At 42.7% G+C, this 16,735-nt stretch overlaps 1 protein-coding gene across 4 annotated transcripts in view; it reads right to left on the reverse strand.

Moving 5' to 3' along the window:
• Positions 1-5,427: 5,427 nt before the first annotated feature.
• The window catches only part of CSMD1 (CUB and Sushi multiple domains 1), a 2,022,178-nt gene continuing 2,010,870 nt past the window's right edge, over positions 5,428-16,735 (reverse strand). For all 4 annotated transcript variants that reach the window (XM_045451804.1, XM_045451793.1, XM_045451792.1 and 1 more), the window contains 2 exons: positions 12,560-12,692; positions 5,428-8,822 (listed from right to left, as the gene is read on the reverse strand). In XM_045451804.1, the coding sequence (XP_045307760.1) occupies positions 8,663-8,822; positions 12,560-12,692 (293 nt within the window). In that variant the 3' untranslated portion in view covers positions 5,428-8,662. The remainder of the gene's footprint in view (positions 8,823-12,559; positions 12,693-16,735) is intronic.

Consider the following 16,735-nt stretch of genomic DNA (forward strand, 5'->3'; position numbering starts at 1 on the left):
CGTGCGCTGAAAAGTTTGCTAAGAGGGTGGGTCTCATGGTCAGTGTCTTACCCCCCAAAAAACCCCAAACCAAACCAAGCAACCAACCAAACAAAAAAACCCCAGCAAGATTGACTATGACATAAAATTACTTACATCAGTATAAAATATTGCATTAAAATCATTCACCAAGCATATAACAAAATAGAGCACAAACAGCTCCCCCACTAACCTTGCCTTCAAGTGACTCTAAAATATGGGTGTTTCCAATGGCTTCACCAACCATCCGCAGCCTGTCTCTACTTACAAAAGGGCACAGGCTTCTCAAACAAAGCGATACTGGTGTTCCCAATGCAGGAAAGAGTTTGGGAAATCGGCCAGAAGGAGAAGTTACGAAATCATCCGGCGTCTCAGAGATAGGAGGAGGCGGGCAAGGGCTCACGCCTCCGCCAGCCTAACCGCCATGTCCATTATTTTAGCATTTCGAGGGGAAGACGGTCAACCACCAGTTAAGGCATAAAGTATGATAAAAGTAATGTGGACACACTTGTACAACTTTGTCAAAGTTAACATTTTTTCTATTTGTTTCAGATTTTAAAAAAAATAAATAAAAAGATTAATTGTACAGTGAGAGATAAATGATAGATGATTAATGGAATGATGGGTGATTGATAGCAAGATAGGCAATAGATTATATAGATAATAGATAAATAGGTACTACTGTGTACTAGGCCATTAAAAAAAATTAATGTTTATTTTATTTTTGAGAGAGAGAGGGATACAGAGCTTGAGTGGGGAAGGGGCAGAGAGAGGGAGACACAGAATCCGAAGCAGGCTCCAGGCTCTGAGCTGTCAGCATGGAGCCCGATGTGGGGCTCGAACTCACAATCCATGAGATCATGACCTGAGCCAAAGGCAGATGCTGAACCGACTGAGCCACCCAGGGGTCCCTACTAGGCCATATTTTATGCATCTTAAATCTACTTTCACATTTTCCTTTCTTTACAGCCCCGTAAGGTAGATATCATTTTTATATCCACCTTTGATGACACTGGTAAATACCTTGCCCAAATTTCCACTGCAGGCAACTCCATGTACCCCCTCAATTCCATTCCTCTGTTCCCTCCCTAGAAGGATCATTAATCTGAATATGACATTAATCCATTCCAAGCATTTCTAACAATATCACTATATATATATATATATATATATATATATATATATATATATATGTATCCATATCCACTTACAACATAGAATATTAATTTGCATGGTTTTTAATCATTTTGGTAAATGGGGTTATAGTGTTCATTTCTTTTGCAGGTTTTCTTTCTTTCTTTCTTTCTTTCTTTCTTTCTTTCTTTCTTCCATCCTTTCTTCCTTTCCTTCTTCCTTCCTTCCTTCTTCTTTCTTTCTTTCTTTCTTTCTTTCTTTCCTCTTTCCTTCCTTTCCTTCTCTTTCTTTCTTTCTTTCCTTCTTCATTCCTTCCTTTCTTTCCTTCTTCCTTCCTTCTTTCCTTTTTCTTTCTTTCTTTCTTTCTTTCTTTCTTTCTTTCTTTCTTTCCTCTTTCCTTCCTTTCCTTCTCTTTCTTTCTTTCTTTCCTTCTTCATTCCTTCCTTTCTTTCCTTCTTCCTTCCTTCTTTCCTTTTTCTTTCTTTCTTTCTTTCTTTCTTTCTTTCTTTCTTTCTTTCTTCTTTCCTTCCTTCTTCTTTCTTTCTTTCTTTCTTTCTTTCTTTCTTTTTCTTTCTTCTTTCCTTCCTTCTTTCTTTTTCTCTTTCTTTCATTCCTTCTTCCTTCCTTCCTCTTTCTTCTCTTTCTTGTTTTCTTCTTTCCTTCCTTCCTTCCTTCCTTTCTCTCTTTTCTTTCTTTTACTTTATTTCCTCTTTCTTTTCTTTCTTTCTTTCTTTCTTTCTTTCTTTCTTTCTTTCTTTCTTTCCTTTTCCTTCCTTCCTTCCTTCCTTCCTTCCTTCCTTCCTTCCTTCCTTCCTTCCTTTTTCTTTCTTATTTCTTTCTTTCATTATTTTTATTTAATTTTTTTTTCTTAAGTAGGTTTCAGGCCCAGTGTGGAGCCCAACATGGAGCTTGAACTCACAACTCTGAGATCAAGACCTGAGCTGAGACCGAGTCAGAAGCTTAACCAACTGATCCACCCAGGCGTTTTTCTTTAAATCAAAGGTATGTTCTTGAGACAGGAGCCCCTGGTCCCAGGTGCACACGTATGGGCTTGTGCCTCCCGAGAGGACTAGATGCCTGTTACTGCACCAAAAGCATTCAACTTACCACCCTAGGTATGTAAGGACAGGAAGATGGGCTACAGCTAAACACTGAGTAGTGTCAGGTCAGTGACCACGTAAAGACTCATAGGACACATCCACGTGGCAAGTGTCTGGTACAGACAGGTGTGCTGGGCCTGGCCCAGGTCCCCAGGCTGTGAGATGCCCTTCTCGTGCACAGAGAAGAAAGCAATGCATCTTAATACTCTTGGAGTGATTTCTCTCTTCGCTCTCCCTCATTAAGCACTTCCTTTACACATAACCCCGTGGATGAAGCAGTACCAGGGGCCTGAAACAATGGCACCAGCACCTTCCCTAAAAGAAACCTTGGGACAAATTAAAAGCTGCTTTAATAGCCACAAGAGGATAACGTGACGAAATGAGATAAACCAAAAGACGTCTTCTAAGCGGTATTGCAAAGCTACCCTTTCAGCCCCTAACGTCTCTTAACGTAAGCTTTCGAGACAATGTCTTGTCATCCCTTATGGACCCTGAGCACTGCCCAAAGCTGCTGGTCCCCTCTCTGGTAGGGTTTATGCACATGAGTGTATTAATTCACCTGACGAGACTTGCATGGAATCCGGCCAAGGAAGCTCCCGGAAAGTGTCCCGGCTTCTGAGCAGTTCTGTGAACCGCTTTACCTCCAGTCCTTTGCTGTTGCGTATGTTCAGGGACACCAGGGCTCGGGGGTGGTGGGTCCTGGTTGCAGGGGCTGGATGGACGTGGAGGGGAGCAGCCGGGGGCAGGGGGGCGCTGGGCCCCTGAGAGGCTGTGTCAGGGCACATTACAGACATGCTGTCTCCATCTGTTAAGTGCAATTACACTGATGGGTCCCCTAAACGCAAGTAGAAGTACCAGGTCTGGAAGATTGAAGAAGAAAAGATCAAAAGGTGGGAGGTAGCTGATTCAGGAGAACAGCCCGGACGCGGCCGTGGGGAAGGATGGGCTCATCTCCTGGGCGGTCAGTGTTCATCCTGCCACACGCATCTCATGTGTCTCCAGGAGGAGAGTGGTTCTGGCTCGCGGACGGATGGAGGGCTGTGGCAGGCATGCTACCAAAACAGATTGTCACGAGGGCACAGGTTCCCAAAGGATAGCCACGTGCTGCCGCCACCAAAAGGGGAGACCCGCTAGACTTCAGAGGCAACGGCGTCCAGAGAAGGAGACAGTGCTGTGCGTGGCTGTCCTGGTGCCTTTAGTCAGTGGGATGACCCTGTCGTCCTCTGGAAGGAAGCACCTCCACCACGGTGACAAAGTCAGAGCTTCCTGATTATTGCAAAGAGCCGTCGCTTAGAACGGACTGCGTATCCCTATGTTGTGGGCATCCCAGGTCATGCTGAGAATGTGTAAAACTCACAGCCCTTCCAGAAAAAGTCCCCAGCAGTGAGCATGAGAGCTGGGGTATACTTGGCTCAGGTTCTGTAGCCACCTGAGGACCTACTCCGTGCAGAACGCTTGCCACATGCTAAGGACGCCAGACGCTGGAGACAGATTTTGGAGACGACGTAGTAATTCCTAGTCAGTTTTCTTTTTTCTTAATTTTTTTAATGTTTTATTTATTTTTGAGAGAGACAGTGAGAGACAGTACAAGCAGAGGAGAGACAGAGAGAGAGGGAGACACAGAATCTGAAGCAGGATCCAGGCTCTGCTAAGCTGTCAGCACAGAGCCCGACGCGGGGCTTGAACTCGTCAACCTCGAGAGATCATGACCTGAGCCGAAGTCAGCCGTTCAACCGACTGAGCCACCCAGGCGCCCCTCCTAGTCAGTTTTCAAGATGCACAGATAGAAAAGTCAGCTCAGATTAAAGTCTCACATGGGGGCGCCTGGTTGCCTCAGTCAGTTAAGCAACAAACTCTTGATATTGGCTCAGATCACAATCTCATGGTTCTGTGAATTTGAGCCCCACATCGGGCTCAGCACTGACTATGGCGAGCCTGCTTGGGATTCTCTCTCTGCCTCTCTCTCTCTCTCTCAAAATAAATAAATAAACTTTAAAAAAAATTACAAAAAAATAAAGTTCTTGTTTGATTTCAGCATGTTAGACAGTGTGTTACAACCACAGGATGACTTCAGGGCTCTTGAATTCCAGTTTAATTTCTTAAAACCTTCTTGAGGGCAGATTATGTGTGAGCAATTCTGGGAGATAGTAACACTCATATTGTGGAGTAGTTATACCTCTCGGAATTTTTAACTTGGGGTAATTTTTAACACAGTGAGGGCCAAACAGAATCATTTACAATGAAAATGAGAACTTTTGTTTTCATTGCAGAAAAAGAAAATCCTGATGAATTTAATGATGTGGTAGTTTTAGTGAAAACAAGAAGGTGAGGAGAAAACTGATCTCTACCGTCACCCTGTCTAGCTGTGCATCCTTGGGCAAATTGAGCAGCCTCTTGGAACTTCTGTGTTGTCATCTATAACATGAAAATTTACACCGACTTTGCTGTATTCGGAGGACTATCTGAAGTTAGGCAGGTCGTGTGGAAGGAAAAAAAGTCTGGTGCATAATAGGCCCTAAAAACACCCGTGGACCCAAAGCGATCCAGAGTCTAAGTGAGATATCAAAACTCTCGTTTCTTAGAAGTCACGGTGGGGCTATTTTTTTTTATTATTATTATTGGTTGTTTTTCATTTTGTAATAACTTGACTCCCAGGAAAATTAGTATATCATTCTGTTTAACTGCAGGACGTTCAGCTTGATGGGCCACCGAGGAGTTGTAAAGTGTTGTGTTTTCTCTCAGCTCCAAAATGAGTGGACCACAGCTGGCCTTGAATTTTAAAGGCTGAGGGAGGGAAATTTTTGAGCCTTCTTCAAGTGTGATATTTGAAATGCTTTGTTAAATGTGTCCCTCAGGTCCTTATGTGTCATGTTCCCACACCATAGACCTCTACAGAAAGAACTCTCACGGGGTTTAGGTAGACCACGGAGAAATACGTCAGCTTCCCCCCTGCCACCCTCCGAATCATGCTCACTCACAAGCGTGCTGTTTGTTCACCACGCCCACGATGCCAACGTCTGGGGGGAAACACTGAGCCTGGTTCTAAGTGCAATGAGACCCCCTTACGAACGCTTGCACTCTTTTCCTCCCCTGACACAGACTCCACGCACCTGTTATGGTGAAATAAATTCGTGCACATATGAGGCTAAAATAAAGTCACACCAAAAACTAGAAATCTAAAATTAAATATTTAATTAGAACTCTGATTTGCTTTAAAGGTAGGTGGCATTGCACAGGCTATATTACACTCTCTTTATAATGTTTTTGACAAAAAAGAAAGATACTGTTCATTTTAACAGGCCACTTTAATATTAATACATGTGTAATAGGGTCGGAACTGAAAATCAGCTAGGGGTGGTACATTGTACATTATTGGGAAAATTACAGTTCTGTATTTGTAAAAACATTTATTTTTTTAACAATTTACCTACATTAATCAAAAAATTACAGCATATTTAATAATTTTACAAATTCTTCATAAAAAATATATCTCTGTACAAAAAGGTCGTTTGCACCTACTTCATGTCAGCAGCATGTGGCGAGATGGTAACACGGGGCGGGCAGAGGTGCGATGGGTTTCCTGATCGTGATACCAGCGTTCTGTCCCCCTTTTTTTTTTTTATAATAGCTTTTTGTTGTTGTTTACAAAATATCTTACAGAAGAAAAAAATTATTGCAGCTAGCCTGAAGAAAGGCAAGATGTGTGATACGAGCAGCAGTTTTAAACAGCTCTGAAGCACATAACCTGTGTTAGCATGGGGTCCTTCCCGCACACGGTTCTGGGCGCTTCCAGAAGGAGTCTTGCAGCCCCACGGCGGAAGGCGCGTGTGCGGACCACCTGCACGCGCGCCTCCACACCTTGCAGGGGATCTGGTTCAATACCGCGCACACACCCTAGGAAGAAACTCGGCGGACTTCTCGCAGGACCATCGCATGTTGTATTTGGGGTTTAATAACATGCTCCAAAGTGGCAACCAAAGGTCGGGTTTACTGTGCACACAAAGGAAAATGATATCTAATATCTGATATGTGGTTGCCGCGTGTATGTATGTCCTGTCGTTTCAGGAATTTGTAACGTCGTTGACCGGCAAGCAGGTCAGGGATGGGGGGAGAGAGACATTGATTCAGACTCTGAAGTCAGCATTTTGCACCTAGTTTGAATGACTCAAACTTAGATATATGTACAATATATTTATATGTATATATGTATGTATATATATACACCTAATATATATAGTAACCCTGTTCTCCCCTGCACACAGCGATCCTGGAACTTCCTCACGCTCCCTTTCCGTGCCCGGTCAGTGTGCGTGTTAGGAGCCTGGCTCTGGCTGACCTTGTCTAGTCTAAGGAGAAAAATCCGCGTAAGGGCCCCAGGCTGCAAAGCAAATCTCCAGTCACGTTATCAGGTTGGCCAGAGGAAAAGGTGCTGGGAATTCAGCGTGATACTAAGGAATTCGTCATTTGGAGTTCAAAAGGCAAAGAAGCAACTAGAAGAGGTCAGTTATGTCCTCCTAACAGCATAGGACCCTTCAAACAAGCAACGCGACAGTGGGCACCAAGGATAAAATATCCGCTAAAGCGTTCAAATCAAAACACATGACATGAAAGAATGAACTATTATCCTGACGGGTTTTTGTGTCTTTTTTTTTTCCTTTTTTTTTTTTTTTTTTTCACTTTTGAAGCCCTGCATTTAAACATGCAACAGAGACACCACTATATCGGCCTTAAAGCTAGGTGTGAATACGCCCACAACAACAGGAATGAAACGCTCTACAGACGCTGCTCTGGAATGTGAGAAGGGAGACGTTCTCCATATGGGGGGTACGTACTTAAAACGCAAATAACAAAATAAGCACTGCCTTTTCAAAATGCTTTTAGCCAACAGTTATAAATAAAAATAAACTCGGTCTTCACTGTGGTTTTGTGACATCACCATCTCATTGCCATGTCTTCTATTTCATCCTTTGATGTTTTTATCCGCACTGGGGACCACACCCATTTCCTTCCTACCATCATTCAGAATTTAATGTATGAGAAATTTTAAACGTGAAAAATCCAGTTGTCTTTGCATCTGGAACTAGCACGAAACGAAGGACACAGTGATATGTAAAATGTGTCACTGGGAAAGAGGAGCGTGTGTAATGTTTCCTGGCCTCCGGAGGGACATCTGATGCTCTGCTCCCGGACGGTTCCCACTGAGTTCAAGGGGCGACTGCACAGCACTGTCCTTCAATGCCACGGTGGAGAGTGGCGGTGCTCTGGAAGAACAAACTGTGATGCAGAGGGAAGACTACAGTGAACCAAGCCTCACAAGCTCATGAGCTATCTAAAATAAATTACTACTGACATTCTCCACGGTAAACAGAAGCTCAGCAGCCCCCTGGCCACGCAATACAGCAGTACTGGCGGTCACGGGTGCTGCTAAAGGGAACAGAGTGTGCGGCAACTGCAAAGCCCTCTGGTGTTTCCCCCCTCTCTCGACATCGTCAATGACTTCAACACACATACGCAGCTAAAAGAAGCAATGATACAGTAAATCTCTTCAACACCACGTTTCCCTTTAAAACCTGTGCCATATCTGGGGATGTTTTCTTTTGCTAAGATGCCAACTGAACGGATGAATGGTGGATGTTTCGCTGGACAGCATGAGAAGATGCTTATATACAATGGATAGTGTGTATAAACCCTGTGTAAATAGTTTATTTTTTTTTTATCAGAATCTTACTCAGTCATTCATAACACACTAGTGCAAAAAATTGTGCATCAAAAATTCTGCAATAGAACGGCTGACTGGGAAATTTGCAAATGGCCCTAGGAATGGACACCGAGGGGAGCCGTGAGTCCTCAAAGCTTGTCAGGTCTCAGGAAGGACAGAGTGAAGCGTTTGTAGGTGTGTGCATCTCTACCAGAAAGGTTTCTTCAAGAGAGCTCTGTTGTTGTTGTTGTTGTTGTTGTTTTTCAGAGTATTCATATTTATGGGGGTTAAAAAAACAAAACAACATATTGTGGTGCTATCATTTTATCACCGCACCCAGGGGATGTATCCACGTGCCCAGAAGATTGCATTGAAAGGCATCCCAGCCACACAGAAATACGAAAGTCTGAGGCATTAAGTACAAAGTATTGGCGTGACTCGGCAGTCTTCCTTGAGTGTGCCTTGAGCCCGAGCAGATGAAGCCAGGCATGGAGAATCCACGTTCAGAATGCAGGTCTCTGTGTCACCCGATCCTCAGGAGACTCTGGCGCACGTGACTGGAGATTCCCGCCGCACGGACGCCAGCAGAAGATGTGAAAGATCACCGCAGCAAAGCCAAGACTAGAAGGGAGAGTGGTATATGGCACCAAAGGAGTTACTGCTTGTCCAACAGAGGTATGGCTATGAATCAGTCCTAATGGGGCACTGAGGGCTATACCACTGTGCACACTGTGTTCAGAGTTGTGTCAAACCGCACAGCCTTTGCCTCTGTGGGTTTTAAGTTTGTATCATACATAGGGTTTTCAAATGAAGCTTGTCCATTGCTGTTTTCGTGTCCAGCATAGCCGTTGTATTGAACTTTTGGTCTCGTTCTAGAAGGGAAAGAAGGAACAGACCGTTAGTGCCCAGATTTCACGAAAAGAGGCACAGCAGCTGGGGCCTGAGTACAAGACGTCACGCCCGACTCAGCAGGGAAACACACACACACGGTTGTGGGGAAGGGTGCGCGTTGCCACGCTTGTAGACCTTTCTCTTTTTTAGAATTGGTTGTTGGGATTACAGAGACGGTTAAAAAAAATGGAAGCTGTTTCTAAAATCAAAGAGTTAGCTGCCGTTTACAAATATTCTTTGCAACATGGGAAACTCATCAATGCCGGGGTCCGAGTTTGGTTTAGACATTTGTCATTTGTAAGTTGTTATGACCCTGAGGAAGTCACTGTTCAGTCACTCTCTAAAACGTAAGATGCTGAATCAAGATGTCAACCCTTTAGGACCGTTCAGATCAAACGAAAATAGGAACATAAACTTTAGTTCACTGCTATTATAATGTTCACCAAATACTAGCTATTCTTGTAATATAATATAACCAGTGACTAAGTTATGGAGAAGACATTCAACTGTTTGTCAAACTACTGCTTACAGGTTCTAATTAAAGAAACCCCCTGTGTAGGATCTAACTTTAGAGAATTAAAGTAATTTTAGATGTAAAAGACTTAAAGCTGTGTAGTCTGTTCCCCCATGGTTTTTTTTTCCAGAGAAATTATATAAGGCAAATACATCAGGTGGTAAAAACGGAACTTTAATGTCAACAACCACACTAGCAAAAACATTATTGATGCTTCTGTTTTAGTGACTTAGCTAGTAAATTTTCTTAACTTACGTTACGTTCATTGAGAAAGAAGAGAATTCTGAGCGTGTACGTTTCACAGAATGAGGTTCCTGTCAACTGCCCCAGGAGTTGGAGAGGTCTTTGACATTGAACTTGCAAACGCTCCAGTAGCAAAATGGAATAAACTAATGCAGCCAAACGTTAATGAAGTTAAAAGCTGGCTAAATCCCCTGTGTAGTCTCCCCGGTCAGGGGTCACCACCATTCCCAAATTGCCAGGGAAACCCCAAAGAGTTGGATGAGACCCGAAGGCTGCAGAGAACGAAGCGTGTGGGAGTCCTGTGTCAGGAGCCCTGGCTCTGACGGAGGAAACACTTCCAAGTGTAATGAGAGCAACTCAGAAATGAGCAGGAATAAGGTTTTAACTCGAGAAACACGGAGCCAACTGCTTAAGGAACTTTTACATCTGTAGAGGGTAAGAAGCCAGCGGAGAGAAAACGCATAGCTTGGTGCGTTCCCTGGGTACATGGCAATAACTCAAAGGAAAATGAACTTACGACGTGCCTGGGTGATCGGGCGTGGCTTGGTTGCTCCTGCAGAAACCCCCCAATTCTGAGAACTATAAGCAGTCACACTGGCATAACGGCTCACGAGAGCCATGAGATTAGACAACCTTCTGTCACGTTCTAGACACAGCGCGGCCTCTCGGATGACAAGCATGATGGGCGACATTGTGCGAGAGCCACACTGAGATTAAATCCCACCAGCCAGAAGCGTGGAAATGAAGGAAGGAGTCAAATTCACAAAAGGACCAAATGGTGTCTCCCTCCCCACTGCTTCTGTGGTCTGTGATCTACCCTCACACATTTCCTGTGCTGACGCACCAAATACTGAAATACAGAACGTTGTGGTAGGGAAGCTTCTAGGGTTGAAAGACTACAGCTGTGATATATACTGAATATTCTCCCCAATGTTATGTCATCTTAAAATTAAGATATAACCAAAAGTGCTGAATTGTGTAGGGCTGTCTTTTGAAAGGATCAGAGACGCGCTGGAGGGAGCTGTCTCTGAGACATACAAAGGTCGGCCTCGCTGGGAGCTGTGTCAATGAGACGCTCACTGGCAGGTGGGGATGCCGTCTGACTCCTGCACGTGGGTCCCCCCATAGGGGGGGGCTTCCAGAGACCCCCCTACAGACAGGGAAATGTCAATAGGTGGGGTAAAAGAACTTTAATGAACTGCATGTTAACCTTGGGGTTAACATGAATGCTAAAAAAATTTAAAAAAAAAACAAAAAGCAAAAATGAATTTGTAGGAATTACAAATTCCTACTGTATGTGTATCTATAAGGGTATTATGTTTCCTAGAGAACCTTGCGAAAGAAGATGTACTTTTAATTTACAGAATTAATTTAATTTAAGAATAGAAGCACTTCTCAGGATGGTGTTTTATTGGATAAAGTGGCGGGATATCTTTTCTTACATTTACTACATTTTCAACTAGCCCCAAGGAGAAATTTGAAGATAAGGCTCACCAGACTTATATGCAGAGAATACTGTTTTCTCCATAATAATAATAATAATTATTAATAATTATATAATAATATTAGTTATTTAATTATATAATTATATGTCACTATATATTAAAACTTACTAATATAATAGTAATTATTATTATTAATACAGATGTGTCAATCTTTAATTTTGTAAGTACCTTCTGAGATTCCTTTTACTGAATTATATTTTTAAAATAAGCACATTCCAACTAGAGGGAAAGTGTACACATGCACGTGATCACATAGCAATATAATTTTGAAGTGACATTCCTACTATTTTATGTATTTTTTCAAAGCATAAGAAAGCACATATTTGAAGCTATGCTCTGAGACATTAAAAAAAAATCCTACACCACATTTTCCTTTTTTTAAAACCAGGATTAAACAGAAATATCTGTATCACATAAATGAACATAGACCACATTTAACATACCTTAATATCGTAGAGAATCATGGGTTTTTTTTTTTCTATTTTTCTTTTGTTTTCTTAATTTCTTGTTATTATATATAGGGAAGACCACTATTCTAAGTAGTATTTTAGAACAGTTTGGCATATGCCATGTTCTTCCAGGTAATATATTATCCAGAGAAAGACAACATGTATAAGGACTTATAATTCCTCCACAGCTTTTGTGGGGGGCGGGGGCAGGGATCCACATTAACTCCAAGGAAAGGATCTACTTCACTAAAGTTGTTTTTCTGCAATTTTGACATGTTTCAGTTAGCAGGGATATGCAAATTAATAGATATTCGAAACACTTTTTCAAGTGATGGAACATGTGGTATCTCCTACTACATAGTGAGAGCTCAAAGAAAGGAATAAACCCACAATTTCTAGATCACAGATTCATGGAGCTGAAAGAACTCAGAGACCATTCTGTTCAATCTTCTTCTGGAAGGTGGAAATGCTGTCTCAGTGTTCCCAACAACCGGCCACCGATCTTAAAAGTAGAAACGTAATCCTTTATTGTGCCTTTGAGTGGACTACGAAACACAGCATGTTATTTCTTTTTTTTTTTTTTTTTTTCCAACGTTTATTTATTTTTGGGACAGAGAGAGACAGAGCATGAACGGGGGAGGGGCAGAGAGAGAGGGAAACACAGAATCGGAAACAGGCTCCAGGCTCTGAGCCATCAGCCCAGAGCCCGACGCGGGGCTCGAACTCGCAGACCGCGAGATCGTGACCTGGCTGAAGTCGGACGCTTAGCCGACTGCGCCACCCAGGCGCCCCAAGTTATTTCTTAATCCATCTGTTTATTCTCCTAAAGTTCATTACTCGAAGTCGCCCTGCTGAAAAAGTACGGCGGACAACGCAAAGCAAAGCCTTGCCATGTGGGCATCATTAACGTCAGAGAGAAAACCGTGGAGCCGTGGGGAACGTGTGACCGGGGGCAGTGCCCATTCCCCAGACCAGGGCCTCGCAAGCACACCGGCGTTTTACGGTACCTGTGTTTGTAGAGGTAAAATGCAAATCCGGACAAAATCAGAGCAAAGAACGGAACGAGAATCGCAGCCGCGACCGAGCCGCTGCTAGTGCCGTGGTAATGATTTGAAGAGTCTTGGTCCGAGTTTAAGGGATCTGGAGAACAAAACGAATAATTAGTTTGCAGGTCCCGCGTTCATACTGGAAGATAAGCCTCTGGCAACTTTTATGAAGGGGCCCGAGCCTCCAAGGAGTTGAATTCCATCGATAAACGGACAGTCTTGTTGAAAGATTTTAACGTCTGTTAATGATCAAGTTACAAAAAATGAATTATTCCTTAATGACCTTCAAGAATACCGTGAAAAAATTTCACATGTCAAATGTGAGAAAGGCGAAAGGGGCACCATACCTTGTGACTTTGACTTTCAGTCAGATATATTTGCATTGAAACTGAAACTGAAAGCATCCATATGGTTTTGTCTATGTATGTGGACGTATCTATGGGTACCATTGGCTGTTATATCCTGTCGTAAGACACAGACTCCAGCAAAACAGTAGCTGATGAAATTACCTAAATATTCCAGGGGTCTATATAAATGACATTGCATTCTCCGTATGCAAATATATTGGTGTAACCTCTTTCATTTTAGGTACATTGCAGAATTCGTTAGGGTTTAAGAATGCTCAACAAAAGGATATAGCTCAATGTCATCATGCCAGTTTCCATGAGGACACGGAAGGATGATAAAACGTGATCTCTGTCCGTCGGAAGGGAAGGCGGATGTAAGCATCTCAAATGCCATGAAGGTGACATAACTATGAGTTTATAATCCACATGTACAGAGTGTCAAATAGATGCACGGCCAAGACAGAGATGCAAACGATGAAAACTCAAATTAGAAAACACTTCTCAAGCGATTCCTCCCAGATAAGAAAGTTTGATCTAGGGGCGCCTGGGTGGCTCAGTCAGTTAAGCGTCCGACTTCGGCTCAGGTCATGATCTCGCGGTCCGTGAGTTCGAGCCCCGCGTCGGGCTCTGTGCTGACAGCTCAGAGCCTGGAGCCTGTTTCAGATTCTGTGTCTCCCTCTCTCTCTGACCCTCCCCTGTTCATACTCTGTCTCTCTCTGTCTCAAAAATAAATAAACGTTAAAAAAAAAAAAGTTTGATCTAAACTGTTTACCCATAACACAAATTTTGAAATGTATTTGGCTTAATCGCTTGAGCTCACTCAATGCACGTGTGTGAGGGATTACGACTGGGGTCATCTGGATATAGCAGAATTGTGAAAAATAAGTTGACCTGCTTTTAGAAGTGTAGTACCAGAATTCACGGAATGTTAAATACAAGAGAAGTTTTGTTTCATTTTCTTTCACAAACCATGAATGTAAGTAACCAATCAAATATATTTAAATAGCTTTTCAAACAAAAAATCTTCTTTTCACATTAAAAACATGGCAAGAATTTGACTTGTCATTGCATCCACAGATGCCGGATTGCGCTACTCCTTACCATCCTAAGTTCTAACATGAACATATTTTATAATTGATGTTGGCTCTTGTAGCTTGACCATATTTCTTTGAGATCCTTCCTCATCAGCACATATGAATCAGATAATTTTTCACTTTCAGAGGCATCCACAGCCCACCACGCAAGGGGAAAATGCCAGATACATGTTCTCTCTAAACTCGCGCCCGATTGGATGCCCCCACCCTGGGCAGTGAACCGGGGTGACTGACGCACAGCACCAAGGTGGCTCGGAAGCCGTCCCATGGCTGTGGCGCCTGGGGAGCCTTGAGGACAATGCTGAGTGTCCCCGGTGATGGGTCCAGCAGCAGTGGTGCAGCAGTAACAGCCGGTGTCCAGGGTGACAACGTCCTGTACAGGGCACCGAGGCAGCCCGCTCAGATGGCACCCACTCCACAGACTTGCGGTGACACTGAAAAGTCAGGACACCTCCCTGCCTCAACAGTGCACACGGCACACGGCCACAAGTCCAGCAGGACCTGTGTGTACTAGGACAGGAGTTGCATTGTGCCAAGGGAGCTCATCGGCTAGCCTTGCTCTTGAACCCCCAGTGCCTACGAGAGAACTGAGGACACAGTAGTGGCTCAATACGTGCGTGTCGAGTGAAAGACGGTGCTGCCATGTGGTACTTCAGCATCTATCAGTTTCCATGAAGTTGCCAAACCTCATTCTCCAGCTTTCTGTAGTTCTGTGAATCTCTTTGCCTCATTCTAATGAATTTGTGTTCTGCTTAAATTAACCGAAGTTACTTTTTTGTTATCCACAGACAAGACTGTCTACGTTTGAACATAATAGGCATCGGACTCCTCATCAATAAAATCGTGCTGCAAGAGACTGCCCATCGTAACACAGAGTAACGTAAAAGAAGGTCGTTGGGAGCTTCTCAATGATCACGCCTTCAGGAGCTCCTGGCGAGTTTCATGTATTTACTCTCGTTTCAAAGATTTAAAGGGTAATACACGCACATGATATTCATTAAAATGGCACAAAAGATACACAAATAATATAATGTTCTTCCAGCAATGGACTATTAATATATACGTTTGTTTCCCTTTTCATACTTTTCTAAAAACATGGGAATACGATATACGTTTTTTGTGTTTGGCTTTTTCAACTTAACCATCCATCTTTGAAATTTTTCCATCAGCACACATGAATTAGATTTATTTTTTTTTTTTAGGTGTACAGTATACTATTAATTGGATATGCCAGAAATTTTTCAGCCAGTCTACCTTTGAAGGACATTTAGGCCATTTCTAGTATTTTTCTAATGTCGCAATGAATCTTTTTTCCGTAGCTATCCAGCGGCAGGAGTCTAAACATACAGGATAAATTCTACGAAGCAGAATCATTGCCTAACAGAATTTGTAACTTTTTGCATGGCTAAATCTTACCAGATTGTCCTCCGAAGTGGTGCTCTGATTTCATTTCAACCATTATTTCATGAGGAGTGCTACAAAACACTTGGGCAATTGTGTGGTATCCAACCGCTAGCCTCTTCCCCTCCCCTGCCCTCCCCTCCCATTGGCCCTCCTCCTTCATACTATCTCTACTCTTGCTGCTCTGACAAATCATTTGTTCCTCATTCACATATCTTTGCTTAAGAATGAGGGCAAGCATCTCTTCACATGGAATAAGCTAGCCATTCAATTTTTTAAAAGATCACTATTGAAAGAACTTCATACACTAGAGTACCCACCCAAAGTACATCTAAATCTATCGATAGACAAAGATCATATATATATATATATATATATATATATATATATGTATGTGTGTGTACCTGATATACATATATGTGTACACACACACACAATGGGATATTACTCAGTCAAAAATAAAAAAAAAAATTAAAAAAAGAATGAGGTTTTGTCATTTGTGACAATGTGGATGGACCTGGAGAGTATGATGCTGAGTGAAATAAGTCAGACAGAGAAAGACAAATACCATAGCTTTCACTCATATGTGGACTATAAAAATAAACAAAAAACAAATAGACCCTTGAACTGAGAACTCATGGTTGCCAGGAGGGTGGGTAGGGGGGTGGGTGAAATGAGGATAAAGGGGATGAAGAGGCACGAATTTCCAGTTATCAAGTAAGTCACAGAGATGAAAGGTACAGCTTAAGATATACTATGAATAATAATGAAATAATGTCGTATGGTTGGCAGATGGTGGGCGCACTTATCGTGGTGACCCCTGAGCAAGGAATGGGCTTGTGGAAACACTGTGTCCTACACCTGAAACTGACATAACGTTGCATGTCAATTTCAATAACAAATAAAACATAAATAAAAGTAATGAAAACAAAAAAATAATAATAATACAGCAAAGGTACAGTCCACAGCCTTTTAGTACGTGCACATGGTGTCATAATCATCGTTACGATTTAAGAACACTGCTGTCTTCCCTAAAGGAAACCCAGTATCCTCACCCTCCAACCTCTAGCTCCAGGCGACCACTGATCTGCCGTCTGTGTCTTCAATCTGCCTATTCTGGATGGTTTGTTTGTTTATTTATTTAAAATTTTTAATGTTTATTTACCTTTGAGACAGAGACAGAATGTGAGCTGGGGAGGGGCAGAGAGAGAGGGAGACACAGAGTCAGAAGCTCCAGGCTCTGAGCTGCCAGCATAGAGCCCATCGCAGGGCTCCGACTCACGAGCTGTGAGATC

This window comes from Leopardus geoffroyi, chromosome B1 (assembly GCF_018350155.1).
Source record: "Leopardus geoffroyi isolate Oge1 chromosome B1, O.geoffroyi_Oge1_pat1.0, whole genome shotgun sequence".
Lineage (NCBI taxonomy): Eukaryota > Metazoa > Chordata > Mammalia > Carnivora > Felidae > Leopardus > Leopardus geoffroyi.